The sequence below is a fragment of the Mytilus edulis genome, chromosome 7 (genome assembly GCF_963676685.1).
Source record: "Mytilus edulis chromosome 7, xbMytEdul2.2, whole genome shotgun sequence".
Classification (NCBI taxonomy): domain Eukaryota; kingdom Metazoa; phylum Mollusca; class Bivalvia; order Mytilida; family Mytilidae; genus Mytilus; species Mytilus edulis.
Window position 1 is genome coordinate 38,405,067 of NC_092350.1, and position 26,975 is coordinate 38,432,041.

Below are 26,975 nucleotides of genomic sequence, written 5' to 3' on the forward strand. Positions count from 1 at the left end.
CGTTTCGTCTACAAAAGATTCATAAGTGACGCTCGAATTGAATTTTAAAAAGCCAAATAAAGTACGAAGTTGAAGAGCATTGAAAATAAGTGTTATCGTGCGCATCAAATTGTCCAACACGTCATTATACGTAAATAAATCTGATTCATAACAATTTGTATAGCAATAAGTGACAAACTGTACGTTGTAGTTACTTGGAACATATTCGATGAAATTACAACGCAGCAATTTCCTTATATGATATACGTGAACCCTACCATTTAAACCACCTAAAGATTTCACATATCTAAATCCAAGATTATAAGAACCCGTTTTACAACTGCACTAACCAGTTCGAAACATATAAACAGTATAAATATTTCACACTGGGAAAATTCCCTATTTCAAACGAAAACAACGCGATTGTGGCATGTGTGTGTTGTACATACTGTTAATATTGTCTGCATATACATGAATTATATCTTTCACTCATTGCTCTTATAAAGGTCCAATTGACTCCTTGAAAGATCCTGATTCCATAGGCTTGTCTACGGAGGTATTTTTTTTATCAATCTTCCTATCTTCAATCGGGTAATTTCAGAAATCTGTTGGATCATGTGTTTTTTTACTACTATGTGTATTTTCAATATGTTGCTATAATTTGTGACTGTCTAGAGATTTTTCTTATTCTGATAACATTGCCAAGATACTGCATGGTTTGAATTTTCTATCCTGTATTTATAAAATTTCCATCTAAGTGCACAAAAGTCTTGAGAAAACGATGCTAGTCCGTCAGAAGGGGACGATAAATGGCTGACCCGTGTTAAAAGAGAGCCATATCTCTAGTACGTTAAAGACACCCTGGTAGATTTCGAAAAAGAGCAGCAGGCTAATGCCGCTACAAGGCTGCACTCGCACCTGCAAAGTGGAAAGGGATTAATATAAATTGCAAAACTTGTTTCCCAATCCACTATATATAAATATGTTTAACTAAAGCTGCTGTGGAGGGTCATCAGTAAAAAAACTTTTATTCATCGTGTTAAGTTTTATTTTAAATGTGAAGAAAATCCGTTGTCTCTTGATCAACACATTTATGCGTCTTATTATTTAATTGATCAACACAAAGTATTAAGAATACCACAAAAGAACAACTGTGTACATGTGTAAAAAAAAAAACAAAAAAAATTGATAACAAATGTGTCACGAGAAAACCTGAAGGGCATTTTCTTATGTAGCAAATGGTGGATTGAACCTGATTTTAAAGCTAGCTTAACCTCTCACTTGTATGACAGTCGCATCAAATTCCATTATATTGACAACGATGCGTGAGCAAAAACAAACAGACATATTAGGTAAAAATGTCAAAAGAGGTACGGCAGTCAACATTACATTATAATCTTAATCATTAAAAACAAAACAAACCCAATAATATGTAACAAAGAAGCACAGAATGGCATATAAACCAAGAATATTAAGACATGAATACACAAATTTACTATAGAGTAATAACACAATGACGGGATGTATAAGCACAGAGCCACGTCATATATGTATCAAAGAAACATACAAAAGCATAGAGACAAAGCACATAGCAAAGATGAATGACAAGCATACAAACATGTTTTACAATATATTTTAATGTATTTTGTAAATTTGTAATACTGAGTAGATGTTTTATTCAGATGCAAAATCTGAAATTGATACATTAAAAGATGTCTTATAAAGAATACCGGTTAATCAACACGCCAGGTAAAAATGAGTAAAAGAAATATTGTCTTCTTTCCCGAAAACAGGGGAAAATTTCAGAATAAACGTCAACCATAAACCACAATAGAATCAGTGTTATTATGTCGACTTCTTATTTTACTGTTATTATTTTATATGTTCGCGTTGTATTATATCTCCTTAATGTAAGGTTGCAAACTTGAGGCAACTACTTGATAGCTCGTCTAAAATATAGAGATTCGCTCAGGATTACAACTGGATTATGCCTGCTTTTACATTAATAGATATCCCCGAATTCCTTTCAATGACGCAAAAGTCTTCAATGTACTTTGACACATTGTAAAGCTAAGAAGTAGTAGATCCGAATCTACTGATGTTACATTCTGTTTATACCAGATAATTAAAATACAGACAGGTGGACCAAATAAAGTCTTTTAAAATGTTTAAACAATTTCCGAATGGAATGTTTAATCGATCACGTGATTATTGATTATGTCCTTTAAATTTTGATTCTATAGTGTCTGCAAACTAATAATCTATTTATAGTTTCATAAAATAATGTTAGGAATTTGCTTACTTCAAAGGTCCGACATTTAAACCCACCAGATTGATCAAGTGGTTACAAAAAGGTATGTATACATGCATTTTATAAGAGAAATAATTCTCGATTAGAAAATGTTTGTTATTAAACATCGTTAAATGTTTTAACTCATATATGTTTTATAAATGTATTTTCATTTGAGAAAAACTGGTACACTCAACAAAGTCTAACCACGGTATAACACGAAGTAGAGGACAAGATTTATAAACGACTAAATTATTTTGTATGGATGATACCGATGTGAAAATACGGACTGTCAAACAGAACATAGCCTATAAAACATGCAAACACAATCTTGATGTCATGTAACCCACTCTGAAAGCTATCATACTCAGCAATCGAACAATCTACCTTTTTAGACAATAACTTTCATATTTGAGAAATGCAACGGGGCCAATTAAGCGATGCTAAATTCCTAACTTTGTATTGCTAATTACATCAAAAACCGAAACAAGGGAGACAGTATGAATAACCATTCGTGACCTATCCGAGAAAAAAACCCAACAGTTTTTCACATTTAAATGATAATTTACATAAATGTTTAACATATCACACGAAATCAAACAAACCTATAAAAATCTGATAGGACGTTATCGCTATATATATTTTGTTATGTACATATGACCGTCGCCAGTCTTCAAATAGTCATCTGGATGGTATACGATCTTTAATGGTAATACATTATAGTGATCAGTCCGTGTGTTGTCAAATGTTTCTTTGGGACTCTATTGTAAATTGCATATACGTTGAAATATGTTTTAAATAAAATATCATAATTTGGGTCAATTCGATGATCATAAATTTGACTGCGTATACTAGGTTTTCAGCGAGGTTCGTGTTGCACAATATTATCATCCGATATAAAGGTTTTTCTTTTTGTTTCCATATTCATCAAAGCCTCTAATAATTATTGTTCACAGTTTAAAAATAAAATAACATATATACAGGATGTGGTTGTTTAATTTTTAAATTTCCGTCAAAAACTTATACTGAAAATGTGGTGTCAAGTTAAAATAACATCAACAAGTAAAAAGTCAAAAACTCAATAAGGTTTATTTTTAGTATGGCAACACCTGAAGCAGATAGTTATGACAATGGAGACATACAAAAGGAAAGGAAATCTGCAGAGGACAACTTTGAAGGTATATATGAAATATTTTGAATCTAAAACTTAACTGTCTCTAAAATATAATATGACATCAACTTATTAATTAATCGATACTTTTCTTGTACTTTTGTTTTATTTGACATCTTCTCTCAGTTATTGTCTAATATTATGATCTTTTTAAAACGCACTATTTACTTAAAATGTATGATGATATTATTGTGTTTCATTTATTTTCTTATTTTGTACAGATCCTGTCAAGCATCATTCACCTAGTAAAGATAAAGAAGAGGATGAACTATTACATAAACTTAATAATCATTTTAACGATCCATACACACGAATGTGTAATGGTCGTGGACTTGGCAGGGTACCAGAAAAACTTATCCTCCTGCTGTTTGTATGGGTTTTATGCACATATCAGGTATTTGTTTAATTCATCTTTTATTTATATTGAGTATATTAAGTATCCCTGTAAATAAAGGCAACAGTATACCGCTTTTCAAAAGTCATAAATCGACAGACAGGGAGAAAACAAATCCTGGTCACAACCTAAAACCGACGTAAACATTGAATTTGATGCTTCTGTCAAACAAGTGAGAGGTTTAGCGCTATAAAACCAGTTTCAATCCATCATTTTCTACATTTGTAAATATATGTACAAAGTTAGGAATATTACAGTTGTTGTCCATTCGTTTGATGTGGTTTATCATTTGAGTTTGCCATTTGATTAGGGACTTTCCGTTTTAAATTTCCTCGGAGTTCAGTATTTTCGGGATTTTACTTTTTTTTTTAAATGCATCCAGAACATTTCTATATTTATCAGTAAACTTGCTAACTCTTGCAATGTAGTTAGTTTTATTCAAAATTTGGGGCACGATTAGGGATTCAAAATCAATTTGTAGACTTTTTAGCTTCGATGTAAAAACAATGGTATATCAAAGTAAGAAAATTTCAACCAATATATTCACATCGGAACTGTTCGAGTGCTAAGTAAATCTCTCTTGTTAGGCAGCAACAAAGCCTCATACAAAAAAAATGAAATTTTTCTATCTTTGACCTTTATTTTATTTACATATTCCCTGATCTTTTATTATCATGTTACTTTTTTATTCATTCAAATTCAAACGTATATAGCATGTATAGTGTCGCTTAGTACAAAATATAGGTTTTTAAATTTCTCTCTATGGTCTTTTAACCGATTTGTATTGGTGATTTTATCTTTAATTTTTAATAGAAATAATTTCCATACGAATAGATAAGCTGTCACAATCGTAAAAAAAAATAGTGCACGGTTGCATAAAATTCCATTATATAGACAACAATTTGTGAGCGAAACTAACAGACATAAAAGGTAAAAAATGTTAACAATTTGGGTGCAACATTTAACATTCTAAAATAGTCGAAATAAGTTCAAAATGCATTGTACTAAAATGATATTGATACTTGATTCATACGCTGTATTAATTTACCTTCTATATTTTATTTACAATGACTGGATTTAAAATAAAAAAATTGCTTTAGTCATCACTTCACTCTCTCATTATGCATGACAAAATATTATCCTTTTTCTTTATGTTTCCTACATGTTTCAATCGTTTATTGTTTTTTGCTTTTTTTTCCTGTCAAAATCTGAGGGTATAAATCATTAGCAATTTTTACTTGTAGAATAAAATTTCTATTAGATTTTTGTCTTCAAATATTTTGTTTTGCATTTGACACGAAATTTTTGAAGGGCCCGGTAAATTTTTTGCTTAATCTATTACAAAAAAAAAATATGATATGACAAAGGATAACATCGTAATACTACACGTGAAAAGAAAATACAAAAAACTTCATGTAGTGTGATCAATGAATTGGATAATAGTTATCAAAAGTACCAGGATTATAATTTAGTACGTAAGCCGCGCGATTCGTCTACACAAGACTCATCAGTGACGCTCATATCAAAATAGTTATAAAGCCAAACAATACAAAGTTGAAGAGCATAGAAGATCCAAAATTCCCCAAAAGCTGTGCAAAATACGGCTAATGTAATCTATTCCATGTATTCCTGAGACAAGAAAATCTTTAGTTTTTCGAAAAATTCAAAGTTTTGTATCAGGATATTTATAAAAATGATCACATAATTGATATTCATGTCAACACCGAAGTGCTGACTACTGGGCTTTTGATACCCTAGGGTACGAAACGTCCACCAAGAGGTGGCATCGACCCAGTTGTGTAAATAGTTATCAAAAGTACCAGGATTATAATTAAGTACGTCAGACGCGCGTTTCGTCTACACAAGACTCATCAGTGACGCTCATTTCAAAATCGTTATAAAGCCAAGTGATACAAAGTTGAAGAGCATAGAGGATCCAAAATTCCAAAACGTTGTGCCAAATACAGCTAAGGTTATCTATTCCTGGGACAAAAAAATCCTTAGTTTTTCGAAAAATTCAAATTATTGTATCAGGAAATTATTAAAAATGATCACATAATTGATATTCATGGCAACACAGAAGTGCTGACTACTGGGTTGGTGATACCCGCGGGGACGAAACGTCCACCAGCAGTGGCATCGACCCAGTGGTGTAAATAGTTATCAAAAGTACCAGGATTATAATTTAGTACGTAAGCCGCGCGTTTCGTCTACACAAGACTCATAAGTGACGCTCATATCAAGATAGTTATAAAGCCAAACAATACAAAGTTGAAGAGCATAGAAGATCCAAAATTCCAAAAAGTTGTGCAAAATACGGCTAAGGTAATATATTCCTGAGACAAGAAAATCCTTAATTTTTCGAAAAATTCAAAGTTTTGTATCAGGATATTTATAAAAATGATCACATAATTGATATTCATGTCAACACCAAAGTGCTGACTACTGGGCTGGTGGTACCCTCGGGGACGAAACGTCCACCAGCCGTGGCATCGACCCAGTGGTGTATCAAAAGTACCAGAATTATAATTTAGTACGTAAGCCGCGTGTTTCGTCTACACAAGACTCCTCAGTGACGCTCATTTCAAAATAGTTATAAAGCCAAACAATACAAAGTTGAAGAGCATAGAGGATCCAAAATTCAAAAAAGTTGTGCCAAATACGGCTAAGGTACAATGTTTTCTATTCCTGGGACAAGAACATCCTAAGTTTTTCGAAAAATTCAAAGTTTGATAACCTGTGAAGATCATTGTAAAGCTCTATTTCTTTAATTGAATTTAACAATCATGAATTATCCTAGATTAAAGAGAGAATAGCAATATTAAGTATAGATTGGTAGACAATCATCGATTGAGTTATAACAAATATCATATGTAATTTCCGGATCTCATCGGAAATTTGCGTTTTTTGTGAAAATAAAGATGAACAATAATTCACAACATGACAGTCATATTTTGTATTATATTTCTTATAGTTAGTACTTTTTGGAAATGATCGGGCACAGTTTGCCGACTTTTTGGAGAGAAATAATGTAGCAATGAAGCATTTATTGTTGAAAGACTGGTCCCAGGATTATGAAACTATGCCCTATCCTCCATCGACTGGTATATATGCCATTTACACCATAGATAACCTGTTAAAGCATATCAATTATACTGTCACAAACGTAAGTATAAACACCTAATTGGGTTGAATCTAATGTAAAAATGAGTTTATTTGGACCATACACAATTCTTCGAACTTCTGGGAAATATGCCTATTCTCTGGTGAATTATATTTAGAAAAAAATACTTCAATTTTTATCATCGAACTATATAAATTGGTCAATTTGTCTCAAACGAAGGTTTGAACATGCCGTTTGTCTGATAACGAATATCTATTAACCCGAACGCTCAAAATAAAGAATGAATCTATCAGTCATAAACGCATTTTCCACAGTGGTCTGACAACCTTTTGCCTGCTGGCATTTCTTGAACAGTTATCCTGAGATTCTTAATGTAGATGTCTGCGCACATTTTCCTTAACACTTGCTGCAAAGAGGGTTGTCTTTACTAAGTATTTGCAAATATGAAGCATTTAAATTAATTATTATGCACATTTTTCCATTTTCCATCTTCTATTCAATGATTAAAAACAAATACGAATTTTATGACTATCAGGAAAAAATAAAATCAAAATCTGTCAAGTTCTAAATGCATTTGTTGAGATGAATATATTCATATTTTGTGATAGTATTGTCAAACTTCAAAAGAAAATTGCTAAAAGAATAGAGCTGATTGTCCTAAAAAATAGGGACCATTGACGTAAGTTGGTCCCATACATCTCTAGAAGTATATGTTGGGCAATTTTCATTTATTTAAACTAACATTTTATATGACAATGAAAAAGATAATTAATCCTTTTGTGTATAATAAATGTGAAAATAGCTCTTTTAGAATTTATTGTGAGTCTGAAGCGCTTGCTGAAATTACTTTCATAAACAACGTTCAAACCAAAGAACTTTTAATGTCAGAGATGGCAACCTTTTTAACTATTTGAGGAGCGAATATTAGAAACAACCTCAGAAAAAAACAAAACCATCAAAAGGCATGATTTTGAATCTTAGTTTCTAATTATAAAATTTATCAACGGAAAATTGAGAAAAAGAGGGACGAAAGATACCAAAGGGACAGTCAAACTCATAAATCTAAAACAAACTGACAACGCCATGGCTAAAAATGAAAAAGACAAACAGAAAAACAATAGTACACATGACACAACATAGAAAACATAGAAAACTAAAGAATAAACAACACGAACCCCACCAAAAACTAGGGGTGATCTCAGGTGCTCCGGTAGGGTAAGCAGATCCTGTGGCACCCGTCGTGTTGCTTATGTGATTACAAATCCGGTAAATAGTCTAATTCGGTAGGTCACATTCATGAAAGGGAAAGGGATTGTAGTTACGACGTAAGGAACATATCCGATATCATTTGTGAAACGGTTATAAAAAGTTTTTAATCATTCATTTTCGAAGCACTGAACGATTGTTAATCGCGTCAAAGGACATTCTACTATAAATTAAGACGATTGGATTATATCGTCAATTGCTCATATTTATTCTTTTGTTATAATTCTACGTAAAGTTTTTGTCCAAAGGTTTACAATATCCCAACAACATCTGTCGGGTCTTTCTTCATCAGACGGATAAACGGAACAGGTGGACGCGAGAAGCCAGTTACGCTATGTCTTTATTATTTCGAAACAGGAATATATAATGAAGACGAAGAAAAAATTGTAGCAATTGATACAACCCATAAGACAGGTATTTTACGATTCAATAGGCAACTTTATGTCATGAGATATGAACAACTGTGCATAAGCTAGGATAGAAATTGTAAAATATTTCCTTACATACATAGAAAAGGACGATTATATAACAACTGCCACATTGTTTACTTTCTAAGGGAAAATTGAAAGAAAACAATGCAGCGTAGAACCTGGTTATATGTGTTGCAAAACCTCCCATTATATATCAATTTAAAAAAAAACAACTCTAAAATGACACCATAACGTGACAAGAACACAGTACAAATAAACACAAGAACAATCAGAAAAATCTACAAGTGCATTACAACATGTAAACAAAAGAATAACAACTCACATCTCACATGAATTTACGACCAGTCATCACAAATCTTCATACTTTACGGAATCCAAGAGATGAAGTGAGAGTTCATGGGAAATACTTGTATGGGAAATATAACCTTTAACAAACAAACAAACAAAAAACAAATAACAAAGCAATAACTTAAAAAAAAAACGGTCATGCAAGGTTTTCTTGATTTACGCTTTTTTTCCAAAGGCAATCTCTGTCAATTTGTCAGATGGAGGTCAAGGTATGACACATACCTCTCATTATACTTCTTGAATCTTCTATTTCAGGCGTGATGGGATATATTTGTTACACCCGCTTATCAAACTTTAAAATGATTCATTAAAGGGGTGCTATTTTCATAGCAGATTGAATTGGTAAATTTATAGACTACACGTAGTTTGTTTAAAAATTGACATGAAAATCTTGAAAACAGGTATCTTTTTACAATTAAAAGAATTTATTAAGGTGAACTAGAAATTACGATTTCCTCAAGAAAATAAACCCCGGTCCACGAACATACCATACATTTTGTCATTGAAATGTTTCACCATTTTGATGTGTTAATCATTGTACATGTATTTACCATTAGTTTGTAGTGACATTGATGAACAAAGTCCTCCTGATTATGGCTTCGAACCAAGCATAGCAGACCTGATGAGAAGTACTGATGGAAAACTAGTGAGGTAATATTTTGTATAAATTTGTAATATCTGTGTGCTTGTCATTTATCTAAGTTTGCCTTAACGATATTGTTTTGATTTTATCTTGATATCGTGTAATCCCCTGAAATCAGGCATTACCTTAATCATTTGGAATCAAGTTTTGACTGGGTATGTTTTCAATGAAGAAATGTTTCCTAAAATCAGAGTGCAAAAAGAAAACGTTTTATTTGCTGAAGATTTTACCATACAAGTATATATATTTTCAAATATTAGTATATTTGAAGAAAAAACTTTTTGTTATAACCTCCTAGGTAGCTTATGACAGTCAATTATTTCATTATCCCACACTTCTGATTGCATAGCTTTTCATAATACGGTTGTTGATATTGATTTTCAATATAAAACTAAAGGAGATGTGGTTAGTCCGTACGTGATTTTTGCAAAATGGCAGTCCAGGGAACATATTGTTTTTCCAATTTTAGAGCGTTACATTCTTTACATTATTTGTTCCAAGTTTTGGGCGAAGATATACGAAAAACGCTTCCTCTTCTACTATTCAAGACCCCTCTTGTCTAACTGCAGACATAATATATGCCTAAATTTAGTAAAATGTCTTGAAAATAAAGAAACGTTAGTACCATAACATTAGTAAATTTAGTAAAATGCATTGATAGTAAAGAAACGTTAGTACCATAACACTAGTACACTTTGTGATTTTGTAATATCATCTTATATAAATGACGTAAATGAGATATATTTCATGGAGAAATGATAAAAAGTGTGTATTGAGTCCTTACAATTTTTTTTTTTTTTAACTTAAACTTGAAAGAAATAAAACAATCCTTGTCGAATCAGTTCGTCAAACGGTGATTTTCCAGTTAAAAATACAGCAACGATGATCTGGTGCAATTTATAAACGCACATAAACGAAGAGGGGAACGTGTCGATAGTTGAATGAAAAATTATTTAGATGTAAGTTTAATGGTTCAATCAGGGTTTCTTTTTTTGCGATGAAATCTATAGTCCCAATTACAAAAGCAACAATCTAACTATAAAAACATACTCAAAATGTCTTAAGGAATGCATCACCTTCTTTTGCCCGATATAAAAAAAAAACAGAAGTTTCCAGTCAGATAACTAAACTTGCTTCGGACAATATCTAATTTAAGTATTTCAAGAGATAAAAAACAAAATAAAAACAAGGAATGAAAGAATACATCAAAATAATACCTGTAAAAATATCTTATATTGATACAAGTATTATTTCGTACATATGCAAGATTAAGGCAACAAAACTAGACAAAATTTAAGTTTAATGATTGCTGTTTTTCATGTAACAATAACGCCATCTAACCGTAGCCTCAGTAATTAATGTTACATTCGTAATTAATCGGTTCCTTATCCGCCTTTGCATTCTGGCATTTAGTCTCCTATGTAACAATAATATTTTTATTATTGTTACATTTCCATGTAACCGTAGCCAGTGCCTAGATTATAACATGCATGTATTTTCCATAATTTGGCCCTGGTATCATCTCTCGACCCATATCAGTCCTCGGCTAAAGCTTGAAGGCCGATAAGGGCAGTCTCGGGATGATACCAGGGCCATGAATGACATTAGAAGAAATAAAAATAAATATGGCAGGTTAGAAAATATTCAATTGTTTTTTTGTTGGTTGAAATGTCCCTGACATGTGAAATGTGATTGGATTATGCAGCACATGTATCCCTGCACCAGTTCACTGGCTTCAGTTTTAAATATAGACTTGTGTAGAGACTATAAATGTGTACAAACCTTACATTTAACTATGTTGTAGAAAACGTGATCATCAATTCATCAAAAATATATACACAGAGAACAATGTATTTCACAATACATAGCATTAATCCAAATTTGCATCCATTTGTATGGTCTCAATAGAAGTATTTCCCGCGGAAATGTCATGTGATGTAAACATGGAATTGTCCACACCGATACGGGTGAAATACGTAGAATACCAATTGTGGACACAGCAATAAGATCAGATATAAGACCCTCGTGAGCCCGTAGCTAAAAGTGAAAACCTTTAAACTTCGAAATTTGCTGAAATTTGCTCGATTTACCCTGTAGTGAAGACAATAAAAATTTGCGTGTATAGAGTGAACCCCCTATAAAAAATAATACTGTATTCTTAACCACTTCCCCTTTTGGTGATCGCTACAAATGATATTTTATTATATAGTATGTTAAATATGAGATATGGTATGCATTTCAATGACACAAGTTTCCTCCAGTGTTCAAATTAAAATAAGCAAAACAATAATTGGTCACTGAATTCACTCAACAAGGATAAAAACACTTTTCTACCTATTATGTCTATTGTTTTGTTAACGCATCGTTGTAAATATGTAACAGTCTCAAACGGGTCCTTCCCCCAAACGTGTCCGATTCCCCCAAAGGTGTCTATTCTCCTCAAACGTGTGCGTAATAATCAATATTCCCCAAACGTGTCCGATAATTCTTATTCGCCAAAACGTGTCCATTATTACACGCCAGAACGTGTCACGTCTTTTAGTGCTAACATTATAAATGCATGTCCCAAATCATTAACGTTTACCGCAGTTCTGTGATGGGGAACACAGTTGATGAAGTTGTCATTTATTAGCATTTGTTTGTGTATAGATGTAATATTACATCTATGGTTTGTTTAATGGCATTCGTTTGTTCAATAGCATGTTAAATGATTAGCATACACAATATTGCAAATTTATTCTGTGACATATGAATTGACGTTTGACTGAAATTGATAATTGTCCAGTTGCAGGTATTTCATGTTTATTTAGAGCAAACATACATTTAATTCTTGTACTGTTGAATTAATCGTTAAATATGTAAATTATTTTGTACTCATAAACTCCGTTGATGCCATTTATATTAATCCAAATATTGCATTCTTTTTTTCAGCAGAATTGACTTCCTTTCAGGCTTTAATAGTTCTGATATTTTAAAAGCTCTTAAAATCATAAACTGGTTATCAGTGTTTTTACATATAAATTATCAGGTTTCGATCACCACTAAATTCGGGCCTTTTATAGCTGACTATGCGGGAACGGCTTTGCTCATTGTTGAATGCCGTACGGTAGCTGTTAATTTCTGTGTCGTTTGCAATCATACAACATCTTCTTATTTATACTGTAGATAGGTTCTTTTATCATACCGGGAATTTAAGATTGGACCTAAATTCTAACGGTTATTCGGGATTAACACATTCGGATTTTAATCTGAGAGTTAGTAAAAACCGAGTTTTTTATGAATTCAGTAAGAAACGCACAGAGAATAGCACATTCTCACTACGCGGTTGTCCAATTTAATATCTTCACGTATTTATGTTATTGACACAAATGATAATTCCAGTAAAAATAATGGACACAATTGACACGCTTTGGCGCTGTTTTACAACTAGACATGTTTTGCAGTTCAGTGACGTCGATGTGGACACGTTTGGGGAAAGCGGAAACGATTGGTGAGAAAACACGTTTCTGAGTGTTACAAATATAATAGAATTTTATGCGTCTATCATAAACTGAGAGTTTTAGCTAGCATAAAACCAGATTTAAACAGTAAAATCACAAAAAAAACTGAACTTGGAAGACAATCTAATCGGAAAGTTCATAATCACATGGAAAAATTAAATAACAAAACACATCAAAAGCGAAAGGACAACAACTGTCATATTCCTGACTTTGATGTGTTTAAGCTTTTGATTTTACCATTTAATTAAGGACTTTCCTTTTTGGATTTTCCTTGTTGTTCGTTATTCATTATATATCATTTTTTTTTTATAAAATGGTCACGAAACGAAAAATGTAAAACACGGCATTATGTAAATAGTACAATTGACAAAAGCATACGACAGACACAACTACTGAACTATAAGCTCCTGGACTTGTGACTAGTTTTTTTACTCCTATATACATTTAACATACATTTAATCCAATGTTATATTGCAAACAATATATAGTGGACGTGTCATTGATGAACGACTTATTTCTCTACATATTCATGATTTAATTTTAGGTTATTGTCAGTTAGCATTGATTTTAAATTAAGTTCAATCCATTTGAATACTGAAACTGGACAAGATATACAGTGTTACGGTATTCATGGCACTGTAAGTAATTATTATTTAAACTTCTCTTGAGAACCAGTAGCATCATTTTTTTATATTCCGGAAATTACGTTAGCTACATTGAGATCCGAAATTATTAGTTTCTTTCATGTTCCTCCTAAGTAAAGATACTATGGATGCAACAAAACATTCATATTCATTTTGATAAGTTCATGGCAGACTAAAGTCAATGAAGTCTTATAATAGTATCAAAGGTACCAGAATTATAATTTAGTACGCTAGACGACTCATCAGTGACGCTCATATACAAATATTTATAAAGCCAACCATGTACAAAGTTAAAGAGCATTGAGGATCCAAAATTCAAAAAAAAAAAAAGTTGAGCCAAATACGGGTAAGGTAATTTATACCTGGGATAAGTAAATCCTTAGTTTTTCGAAAAATGAAAATGTTGGTAAACGGGTAATTTAGTTTTTTGGAAAATGTAAAGGTTTGTAAACGGGAAATTTATAAAAAATGACCACATTATTGATATTCATGTTAACACCGAAGTGTTGACTACTGGGCTGGTGATAACATCGGGGACGAAACGTCCACCAGCAGTGGCATCCACCAGTGGGGTAAATAGTTATCAAAGGTACCAGAATTATAATTTAGTACGCCAGATTACTGTGTGTCTTCAAAAAGTACACAACTATAGTTAGCTTGACAGTAATGGATAATATGTCAATCATATATCTTAATATTATATAAGCCACTATCCCATTCTTTTTACATCATGCTAACAACAACGCACGCGATATATTATCAGTTTTTTTCTCCATTAAAACCGAGTGCATTGTTGCCGGTTTTAGCTTTGGTTTGGGGTTCACACCTTTTAGTATTTTATATATTCATGATCTATTCAAGGTGAAATCATACTTTTTTTACTCAACTCTACTTACAGAGTCCTTACAAAATTTTGGTAAATATAGTTCGGCTTAAACCGATAAAGAAGTAATGGTTTTCAATTGAAATTGCTTTATTTATCGATTAAAACATTAGGTACATGTATGCTCATATCAATCTGATCAAATTGATCCGTAATAATTAGTTTCATTGGTTACGTAATTGTACGCTTCTTTCATATTTTCAATGCTCTACTTTGATTTTCTTTATTTAAGCGTTAGACAAAACGAAAAGTTTGCTTATATATTGACAACGACACAATTTCTATCAGCTAATTTTTCAATTTTCAATATTGCAGGTTTTCTTTGATAATCGACAAATAAATGGACAAATAATAGTTAAACTTAAAACAAGTGTAGAAGAAGTAAAATGCAGTGCAGATAGTACGGTTGATGGTAGGTGAAAAGCAAATTATTTTATACATCTACTTTAGTAGGTGAAGTATTATTTAATGAATAACTTTAATAACATTAACGGTACCAATTTTCCTGCACCAGATGCGCATTTCGACAATACATGTCTCTTCAGTGATGCTCGTGGCCAAAATATTTGAAATCCAAAGCTTATATAAAAGATGAAGAGCTATAATCCAAAAGGTCCAAAAAGTATAGCCAAATACGTGAAAGGAATCAGAGCTTTGCATGAGATACATTTCTTAATTTATAATAATTTCTAAAATTTTGTAACAGCAAATTTTAATAACACAAAAAAATCCGTATTTTCATGCCAATACCGAAGTACTGGCTACTGGGCGGGTGATACCCTTCGGGATAAGATAGAGATACATTTCTATTAAAAGTGTAAGACGAATTTAATAAACAAGCATAATTAATTGAATGGCATTCCTCTTCATTTGCCTTAAATGTTAAAGTGTTTATTATTACTATACTATTATCATTATCTTTATAATAATAATAATAATAATAATAATAATAATAATAATAATAATAATAATAATAATAATAATAATAATAATAATAATAATAATAATAATAATAATAATAATTAAAAACCAATTGTTCAGAGAACCATTGATGGTCTTTCCACCACTTACAACATATTTTGATGTGAAAATATTAAAAATTCAGTTGATATGTCAGTTCCTATGACTTTATGATGTCTAAATATGAATTTGGAGCAAAGGTCAAAATCTAGAACGTCCAATTAACCTATGACCTTGACCTCAATTTCAAGGTCATAGACTAAGGATCTCAAACCTAAAGACACTAGTTCCTTAATATGTATGGTTCATGAGTAATATCACTTTACGCATAATTCTAAACATAAGAGGGGCGAAAACTCCCATTTATTGTCTACGCACCCTTTCAACCAAAATTTATAAGTTACCACATGTCGCAACTAACAATTTAGTAAAAATAATTTGTCGATAAGTTATACGGCTTTTGAAAATGAGTGAAAATCAGCCAAAATCAAAATTTATAATATGACCTTGACCTTTTACCTTGACCTTATTTTCATTTTTTTGGACCAAGGACCTCAAATCAAAAGACCCTAGGTCTCTATCACTTATGGTTTACCAGTTAGAAATGCAAATTCTTATATCAAACATAAAAGGGGGGATAACTCTCATATGGAATCCATATACGGCTTCGGTCAAAATAAAACAGAACATCCTGAGGATATAACGAGCAATTTGGAAAAATAAATTTGTCGGTTTCTTATACGGTTGCGAAGCCTTAGAGATAACAAGAGAAACAGTGTTCGGGGAGATAACTCTTATTTGGGAAAGTATTCGGTTAAAACGAGTTGGTTTCAAAAGCGTATAAACTGTTCGATATCATATTTCAAAAATCTAATCGACAACTTGCGAAACAAAAAAACAGCGAAGGAAAAAAATTAGGCGGAAGAAAAAAAAAAAAAATAATAATAATAATAATAATAATAATCAGAAGAAATCCAATAGGTCTTTCCACGGAAAAGTGGAAAGACCTAATAATTAAAAACCAATTGTTCAGAGAACCATTGATGGTCTTTCCACCAGTAAGGATCTTTTTTATATGAAAATATTAAAATTCGGTTTTAAATGTCAATTTTAGCGTCAAATGACATCTTATTGGACGCTGATTCCAAAAATATATGGTTTCTATACAAAAAGATATACATAAGGGATATCATTTTTTACTTCCGGTTTAAAAAATGTTATTTCCGGTATGTTTTGATAGTTTACGTGACACTGATTCCAAAAATAGATGGTTCTATATACTTTTACATTAAATTAGTACAAAAAATGGCTACTTCCGGTTTACAAAAGGTCACTTCCGGTTGGCTTTTTCAAGGTCACATTGCTTGCAACCTTTTGCCAAAAGTCCCATGGCTTTATCATGTATATATAAGAGGAAAAAGCAAAGGTCAAAATCTAGAACGTTAAATTTACCTATGACCTTGAGCTCAATTTCAAGGTCATCAACCAAGGACCTCAAATCAAAAGACTGTAGGCCTCTACTTTATATTGTTAATGAGTTATATTACCATACAACTAATATTAGATATAAAAGGGGGCAAAACTCGCATTAAATGTTACGTACCCTTTTAAGTAAAATTTACATGTTACGACATGTCGCAACTAACAATTGTGTGAAAATATTTTGTCGATATCTTGTATGATTTCTGAAAATAAGAGATAACAAGCCAAAATCAAAAACTTGAACATGACCTTGACCTTTGACCTTGACCTCATTTTCATACTTTTTGAGCAAGGGCCTCAAATCAAAAGACCCTAGGCCTCTATCACTTATGGTTTTCCAGTTACAAATTTATTTCACTTATTTCAATACAAAAGGGGAAATTACTCTCATATGGGGTCTTCGTAAAGCTTCGGTCAAAATAAAACGTAACATCCTGAGGAAATAACGAGCAATTTGGAAAAATAAATTTGTCGCTTTCTTTTACGGTTGCGGAGGAGATCTGATAACAAGAAAAACAGTGTTTGGGGAGATAACTCTTACAAAGAAAAGTGTTCGGTTAAACAGGGTGAGTTTCAAAAGCGTATAGACTGTATGATCTCATATACAAAAAAACTAAGCGACATCTTTTGAAACATTTTTACACCGCAAGAAAAAAATTAGGCGGAAGAAAAAAAAAATAATCAGAACAAAATCAATAGGTCTTTCCACACGAAAGGTGGAAAGACCTAATAATAATAATAATAATAAAAATTATGCTTATAATAATGACATTGATAAAATACTATTAGTATTATTATTACGGGTAGTCGAATAATCATTATATATTGAAGAAAAAATACAACCTTGATACTTAAAAGAGGGACGAAAGATACCAAAGGGGCAGTCAAACTCATAAATCTAAAACAAACTGACAACGCCATGGCTAAAAATGAAAAAGACAAACAGAAAAACAATAGTACACATGACACAACATAGAAAACTAAAGAATAAACAACAGGAACCCCACCAAAAACTAGGGGTGATCTCAGGTGCTTCGGAAGGGTAAGCAGATCCTGCTCCACATGTGGCACCCGTCGTGTTGTATATGTGATTACAAATCCGGTAAATAGTCTAATTCGGTAGGTCACATTCATGAAAGGGAAGGGGATTGTAGTTACGACGTAAGGAACATATCCGATATCATTTGTGAAACGGTTATTCCATAACGGTCAACCAACTCGTGATGGCGTCCGTAAAATTTACGAAGGGATGATTTCAACTTCACCATTTGGAACTCTTGGTTTAATAGCTTCCTTGTGAGCAGTAACCAAAATCATGATAGGAAATGCAAGCACGGGAATATCGTATCAATTGGGAGATATATACCCCGTATGCAGGTGCTACTGGAATGTTGCTACTTAGAAATGGAAAGTTCACAATTGGAAAGCTGAAATCATCTCTTTTGTCGTAAAGTTTTGTTTTCAACCGACCCTCGTTGTCAATTTCTAGATGTAAGTCAAGATATGAAGCCGACTTAACTGTATCTGTAGTATCCTTTATCTCCAGTTCGATGGGATAGATGCGTTCCACATAGTCACAAAATTTTGAATTGTTTAGTGAAAGAACGTCATCTATATAGCGGAAATATATACTTAGAAAAAGAATTCATTACATCAAGAAACAAATACGTTTGGATGATGTATTTTTTTTTATTTCTACTTTCTAAAAGGGTCAATAAATGGATTTTATGAGCAACATGATGTATTATGACTCTTTAAATATAATTTAATGAAACTTTTGTTAGCTGACAGGTTCCATTTAAGATCAATTTGATATTCCAATATCTAAATGTTGTTCATCATAGTACATAAATGTATGCTGTGAAAGATGTTTTACGTTATGAATTAATTATTTAAAACTATTTCCTTGATCATTTCAGCAAAAGTTGAGGAAATTATGATTTCAGCACTTGTTTTGTTGTTCAGTGTTCTGCACGGACTGTTCTGTTTGTACAGTTGGATTTCTTCTATCATTCTGTGCAAGGTAAATATCTAGGACTCGGATGTGCAACGGGGACGCGGAAATACGATTGCCACGCTGAAGTTCGATGGTACGCGCCGAAGTACAATGGTACTTTCGCTGAAGTGCAATGATTTGTCATGACGTTTAGTTATTGTGACGTTTCTTTAAAAACACAATCAACTGTTCGCAGACAGGAGAATAGAAGGTTACAAAAATTTGTAAAACTAAGACAGGCAAGAGACCATAAGGAAAAAATCAGCTAAAATATTATCTTGGTCTGCAAATGAAGAAGTATGCCGCCAATATTGTGTATGACTAATAGTAGGTCTTGATCTTAATCATAATGATGTCTTTTTATTCAAGTATATGTTTCACTTGATTTTTTGTGGAAAATAAAATTTTAAAATAAAATAATTAAATGCAACGTTTTGCCATTTGACATGTTTGAAGTCGAGATGATTTTGTTTTATTCGTGAGACAAATCTTGCTTTGTAAGAACTTGCACAATGAAGCTCCTTATAATGACATTTCTTCTCTTATCCATAGTACTAAATCAGAAGCCTCTAGTCTATGTTTCCAACTAACTCTTTACTTCTGCGGGCTAAACGAATGATTAGCAAATTAACTTTTGTTTGTCCTGACCAAAAATCAAACCCGATCTCCTAAATGCGAAGCTAGCCTGCTCACTACTTCTTCGCTTCATTAAATGGGATTCTAACTTCAGACCATCTGATCAAGCTGGTATACACCATCACACTCAATCGTAACATTAACGTTAACCTTCGAACTTCAGCTTGTTAACCAACGCACTTAGGCTTGGAACATAGCATATCAGCGTGACCGTCGCGGTTCCGATTCCTACAAATATACTGACATTAACACAAAACGCAAAACAAAAAACATGTCACCCACTTAAAATAAGTTCCAAACGATGTTTCCATTTATGCAAACTTCAAAGATGAAGAAATTCATTATAAAAACAAACAGTTAGAATTTGGACCAGTTAACACGATTCACATCCTGTTTTATATTTATAAATTGATTTACATGATTTAGCGATTTCACATTTGATATAAATACACTTTTCTAAATGGTTTCCTGGAAAACAGTTGGAATCTTCTATTGCATCGAAAAACAAATATGTTAAAGAAAAGAGGGACGAAAGATACCAAAGGGACAGTCAAACTCATAAATCTAAAACAAACTGACAACGCCATGGCTAAAAATGAAAAAGACAAACAGAAAAACAATAGTACACATGACACAATATAGAAAACTAAAGAATAAACAACACGAACACAGGTTGTATTTGGTAAGTAATGCTATAACAAGATAAATGCTTTGGCACATCAGAAAGCAGTGTCCTATCGTCTAGGGGCAAACGATTGTATAATTTGTATAATAATAATAAAAAATGATTTTAATATGATTAAAGTCATTCTTCAAGAAAAAATGCAAAATATTTTCTATGCTGATTTCAGAGAACAAAAGACCATTACAAGAAGAAGGAAAAAGGAAAGATACTGTCTAATAGAGCATGTTGGGAAATATTTAAGCTGAATGATTTGATATTATGTCTTTCGAATATCATAACAATAGTGGGATCAGTAATGAAATTAAGTATTGACCATGGGGTGAGTAATATTAATTCTGTTTTACATAATAGTAAACACATTACCTGACAACGCTAAAAAAGAAAAATACAAACAGTCATGTAATAGACCACAAGACACAACACAAAAAACTAAAACCTAAGCAACACGAACCCCACCAAAAATGGGGGTGATCTCAGGTGTACCAGAAGGGTAAGTACACATGTAGCAATCCATCGTGTTGCTCTTGTTATTACAAACCCCAGATAATAGTTTAATTCGCCAGGTCACATTCGAAAAAAGGGAAGGAGATTGTAGTTACGACATAAGGAACATATCCGAGATCATGATCAAACAGAAAAAACTCAATGATCGATTCAAGATTAAAGTTGTGAGGGCGGTTTAATCAGAATGATGGGAAAGGTTTTTTGGGACTTATTTTAACAGGAAACGGTATGTGCAAATGAACTGAAATTCTTATGTGTCACGATGTCTTAAAAGTAAAAAAGTTAAGGGCGGATTGCTAAAAGCTAATAAAGAAGATACACGTTTTCCATCTTAACTGAGGAAAACTAGCGATACAAGTTTAATTCATATTAACATGGACTTTTGTTTATTCATTTTCTTTTATACATGTATATTCTACTTCAGATACAAACAAACTATATCATATCAATGTACGATACAACTGGTATTCTCCTTGGATTTGGCTGTTTGTTTACATGGATGAGTGTCTTGCATTATTTAGCGTATGATCACGTTTTTGGCGTAAGTACAAAGAATATGGAGTACGAAAAATATATTGATTAATTAATCCGAATTTGATTTTTTTTCAGTAGTCGATATTTTCCCTGTTTTAATACGTGTCTTACTTTTAAGATTTATTCATCTTTTTCAAGTTTCTTCATTTTAAAATTTGGAAAAATATATATTTTGACACATATTTTAATTCACACACCATTCTAGGATAGATCCTTCAATTATATAAAATTTAAAAGTTTAATAAAATAAAATTAAGATTACGTCGTCAGCAGCAGTTTAAACTTCTCGATTTGAAAAATCGCAGACTGACAGGCAATTAGAATAGTGCTATTTTCAGCTTGATAGTAATGTCACAAACATCTGCTTAGTAAGTTTTTTTTCACGTGATTTATTTAGTGAATTACTATTCCCAGGCCCTTTTGAGACCGAATAGTAAGGCAACAAAATAACTAGTTCATCAAAAATTGAATGCATAATGACATAAAAGTCAAACAATAGAATAATTTAAGACCAACTGTATATGAGATGATTGCAGTCTTATGTACAGCACTATCTTAATAAGATAAGCTTTGATAACAAAAAACAAACAAAGATCTTTATTTGAGCCACTTATATGGAGGTAAATCAAGAAAACATCTTTGGACGCATACAGTTTATGCGAGCACCAACAAAGAATCATGAGTACAAAAGGGATTCTTAATGTTCTTACTGCCTACGTCATCTCATCAATAACACACTACTTTTAAGTCTAATATTTTAATACTAATATTTAATATCTATAATTATAAGAAACCGTACAAATGGTGAATGAATTTTGTGTAGTTTTCAATTAAATGATTGATAAGTTTATATTCTAAATTTGTATTTTAGCTTTTATTTTCTGTGATGGAGAGATCAGCATTAGTTGTTTTAAAGTTCCTGGCCTGCATTTCAATATTGTTTACTGGGTTTGTGTTATTTGCATGGGTTGTCCTTGGACCCTACCATATAAAGGTACTTTATCTTAATATGTTGCACCTTTTATTTAAAGAATTTTGAGAATAGTTGAAATAAGATATTCGTAAAAGTTCATAACATTATTCATTTGACATCTTCTTAATATCTTTCAAGTTCGGTCAAACTATTAGATTCATGTTTTGATATCCTAGAGGTGAAAATAGTATTAAGATGATCAAATATATCATGCATAACGTTGAAATTGAAAATAGCAGCAGGGTACCAATGCTCAAATATATTTGTTCAGTAACGAGATAAAATCAAAGTTAAAAGAAAAACTAAATGGAAATCATAAGAATGCCAAAATTAACATGATCTGTAGCATTGACATGATATGCGTTCTGGTATGCCTGTATCAATCGCATTACGGTTAAAATCGGGAATAGGAAATGGTAAAACATGTTTATCGATGGTTACATTTCGTAAATCAATAAAGAAGCAAATCAAAAAACAAATAAAACTGGCGACATAGCATGAACTCCGATAGAGCTAACCCAGTTGCGTTCACATGGTAAAGTCGCCTACTATGCAGTTACACAAGCCATGCAAAAATAGAAACACGCAGTCAAAGAACATCTTCCTTAAGCTTATTGACCATAGATGAATTTGGCTAATGTTTTCTTCTCAGGTCCCTTCTTTTTATCGATCGTTTCTTTTAAATTCTTTTCTTTTTAAAGTAACTCGATTTCTAGTTATTGTAAAGTACTGTTCGTCCTACGTATGCAATTTATAAAGAGTTATTTTATTTTATTAGTTTGATTAAAGACACTTTATATATATAAAAAGAAAGTGAACAGAGATATAATGTTTTGATTACATATATATATTAAATTATAATGAACATATTGATCATTAAATGTTTGTTGTCTTTTTGACATATTTGTAGGTGGTGGGTGTTTCATTAACGTATTTCTCACATTTCTTTATTTATAAGACGAAGTGTTAAAGGTTAATATCACATATAAGTCACATGGGTGAATGACATGCACAAAAGTGGAACCTTTATCGGTTTAGTATAGCACAAACAATGTTATATAGGTTAAGTATTTCTTACATCTTGAAACAAAGGGTAAAAGTTCATCATACGTTGATCATAACAGTTCCAAATAATCTATAATACTAAGTTGTTGACCTGGCAAACTAACTGGTTTAAAGTGTTAATGATCACCATAATGAATTAGCTGACTGGTTGACCGAGATGACTGGGTCTCAATAATCAGACAAAAGACTCCAAGATTTAGATCGATTGTTTTGCTCCCTATTATGATATTTCAGATTCTATTGGCAGATATAGCGTGTATAGCAGCAAACTGTTACCTCAGATTGGCTCAGAAACGAATAATTCTAATGCAACATCGTTGGTTGCGTTCATTTTGATTGGATAACGTCACCAATTTTCATGGCATCAATCTATAATTGATGATACGGTAATATATCCCCGCCATTTACCTTATCTTGCAACCACCAACACACTTATTAATGCCGTCGGAGATTTAAATGCAATACAGATATCTCTTAAATGAACGACAGAAAATCATAGCATTTGGAGTGTATATAAACCGCAATGTAATGTTAACATATGTTCTGTATACAAAATAAACTGAACAAGAATATTTTTTGAAACCGTTAATTACCTTTTATTTACAGTTTGCTTCCTGGACATCCACCTTCCAGTCTTTGTTGTCTATTATGCACGGAGACGAAGTTTATGTCACTTTTACTGCTATTGATTCTGACAAAGAGATTATTTCGTATATCAATGTAATTTTTCTTGTGATATTTTTGGCTATATTTACTTTAGTCACTTTAAACATATTCATAGCAATATTCAACACAGCATATGAACATCAACATGACAATGTAAGTATATTTTGTAAAACGTATCTCATTTACTAATCGGTTATCAATTTATAATCTATATCTGTCATTAATATGAAAAGCAGAGATGTTGGTCAATTTATTTGATCCGTTAAATACAACTTACTCCTCCCTGATGGAGTTAACTCTTGTTAGCGAATTAAAGATATCTTTTTTCGACAGTAACCTTCCAATTATTCTAATGCAGTCCATCGAAAAATTTACTTTTTTTCTTGTGTTATCTTAATATACAAATATTGACTTTTTAGACATATAAAAGAGACCACAGAAGTGACCTTCTGAAATTTATAGGAAGAATGGAAACTAACGCGTTTGACACCGATGCATGTGTGTCATGTGTAAAACGTTGTTGCCCATCAATGTTGGGATGTATGTCGTAAGTATGAATATTGCCCAATTTATTATAACTGATATTTCTAAGACCGCCATTAGCTTGGAATTTAAAGCATATATTATCTCTATTGTCTGTGGGATGTAATATATATTCTACTTCAGTTTTATACATTTTCGAAAATAAGTGGCTGACTTTTGATTTCATATTCATCACATGAGTCGTCTTTATTCTTATTAGAAAGTATAAAACCACTAGTTCATAGCCCCATTGACTTCTAGGGTAAATATCGCAATCATACACATTAATGGCTACGTTGTCTTCATATAAGGTGACAATCATGTCATGTCAAAACTATATGTTATCCTGACTTGTGCTGGAAAATTAAACATACTGTTAATTGCATTTATTAGCTTAATAGTTTCCAGAAGTTTGATAGTACAAAAATAGGTACTTCTGATCTGAAAAACACCATTGGTGTACAATCCTACTATAATTTTATAAACTTTTTTTTTGTCATTTAAAAAAAAACTTTTAGCAAGGGTTCTACAGTGAGCTAAAGTCCGCAAGCTTTCATTTGATACCAACGCTACCCAAATAATTCACATATTGACAAAAATGCAGCTATGCGTAGGAACCTATTTGTTTAGTATATGTACTATTCTCTTGTTCTTTCTCGCGACCAGTCACACATCAGTGGTTTTATACCTCACACTCTGACAGATAATTCTGTCCTTAATTTAAAGAAGTTCAGTATAAACTCTCCGTAATACAACCAAACTACAAAGAGGAGGGTACGTCTAGGGCACTATGTTTTTTTCACAAAGTTGTAAGAGTCTGCGTTAGATTTGTTAATCATTCAGCAGGTCGAGACCTATAGAATTTTGTCGTCAGATTACATTTGCATAATATTTTACAAGCACAAAATAAAAAAAAAATGTTCCTATTAAATTGATCAAAAACACAATGAGCATCAATGCATTTTAGGCTAATGCCAGTTTATTTTAAATAACCCCCTTCCCCAAAAAAAAAACAACTGGGGGATGAAAGAATGAACTAATTTCCCTTAAACTAACTACATCAGTATATGGTTTAAATGCTTTAATGTACTATTATATCATTTTCATATGTATTTATCTGTCCTGAGTGTTCTTGCGTTTATTTGTACTCTATTCCTGTCAAGTAATGTTGGCATTTTAGCGGTATTTTCACCATTGCCATTTAAGCGGGACGGTTGGCTAGACGTAAAATCAGGTTTAACCTACCATGTTCTTAAAATATCCTGTATCAAGTTACGAATATGACAGTATTGCTTTTATTAACACTGTGTATAATTGTTTGGTAACACGAGACAACATATTTTTGATAATCTGTGTTGGTGTGCAGAATGTGGCTTTTGTTTTTATTTAACAATGGTCCTTTAATAAAATTTTGATGACCTTTGCAACGACAGAAGAAAGTTGAATAAAAAAAAATATTCCTTGTGAAACAAACAAAAAATAAATTTGTAGATGCAGTTTGCGTACGATTAACACTCACTCCTTTTATTTTACTAAATACCTGAAAAGTGAGGGGCATCCCGATTTCGAAATCTAAATGCAAATTGATATCATCTTTCGGATTTTATTTCGTTGATGTCTCATGAACGAATTTCTGAAGTATTGATTATTTAAAACTATGCACTTAAGACAGAAACATTGTTTGATAATGTGTGCATAGAACTATCATAGTCTGTAAATGTAATCACAACAGAGAGTAGAGAGAAATGAAATCTCTGAAAAATATTGCGCTGTATGTCATTCAAATTACGTGTTCTCGGTACAATTTATGCATGTAGTAGTCTTTTGTATTGTAAAAAATTCCGTTGATTAATCAAAGAAACAAAGTAGATAACATTATGTAAACAACCAATCATATTGTCGGAAACATTAGTATGCTAAATTATGCATATGTGCAGAGAACAATGTACCTGACCTGTTTAATAGTACAAATAATAGTAATAGTAATTGTTTTCATTTAACGAAAACTTATTATGATACATCTTCATATTTCAGGTTTTGTGATGAAACAAAAACAATCGAAAATCCTACCAATTAAAAGCAGGACTCCATAAAGCAATAATAGTTTTTGACGATGTAATTTGATGTCAAGATAGAAGAAAAAATATTGCAATTTACTATTTTATCAATGTAAACAGTTTTCATATTTGTATTTTTTGTGTTGAATAAAAACAAATTGTCTTTAATATGTAGCTGCATACACAGAAAGAAGTGAGATTAAAAAATGCAGTCCATCTTTA

General features: G+C 31.9%; 1 protein-coding gene across 4 annotated transcripts; it reads left to right on the forward strand.

The window, feature by feature from the left end:
* Nucleotides 1-2,177: 2,177 nt before the first annotated feature.
* LOC139482664 (mucolipin-3-like) lies at nt 2,178-26,975 on the forward strand. Of its 4 annotated transcripts, none has more exons than XM_071266671.1 (15): nt 2,178-2,333; nt 3,368-3,447; nt 3,662-3,834; nt 6,809-7,000; nt 8,473-8,638; nt 9,561-9,654; nt 13,691-13,784; nt 14,989-15,085; nt 19,035-19,138; nt 20,599-20,751; nt 21,361-21,477; nt 22,342-22,464; nt 24,115-24,327; nt 24,594-24,721; nt 26,731-26,975. In XM_071266671.1, the coding sequence occupies exons 2-15, from the start codon at nt 3,369-3,371 to the stop codon at nt 26,771-26,773; spliced, it is 1,776 nt and encodes a 591-aa protein (XP_071122772.1). In that variant the 5' UTR covers nt 2,178-2,333; nt 3,368; the 3' UTR covers nt 26,774-26,975. The 4 variants fall into 4 exon arrangements, with proteins under 4 accessions (XP_071122772.1, XP_071122773.1, XP_071122771.1 ...); XM_071266672.1 differs by having other exon boundaries at nt 2,186-2,333; nt 24,115-24,228; XM_071266670.1 differs by lacking the exon at nt 2,178-2,333 and having other exon boundaries at nt 3,120-3,447.

What these genes read in the sequence shown, in the direction of transcription:
- LOC139482664 (XM_071266671.1), top strand. Translation starts at nt 3,369, where the DNA reads ATGGCAACACCTGAAGCAGATAGTTATGACAATGGAGACATACAAAAG. An exon ending in TGATACAACCCATAAGACAG is followed by an intron (nt 8,639 to 9,560) that starts GTATTTTACGAT and finishes ATTTACCATTAG; the next exon opens with TTTGTAGTGACATTGATGAA. An exon ending in TCAATGTTGGGATGTATGTC is followed by an intron (nt 24,722 to 26,730) that starts GTAAGTATGAAT and finishes TTCATATTTCAG; the next exon opens with GTTTTGTGATGAAACAAAAA.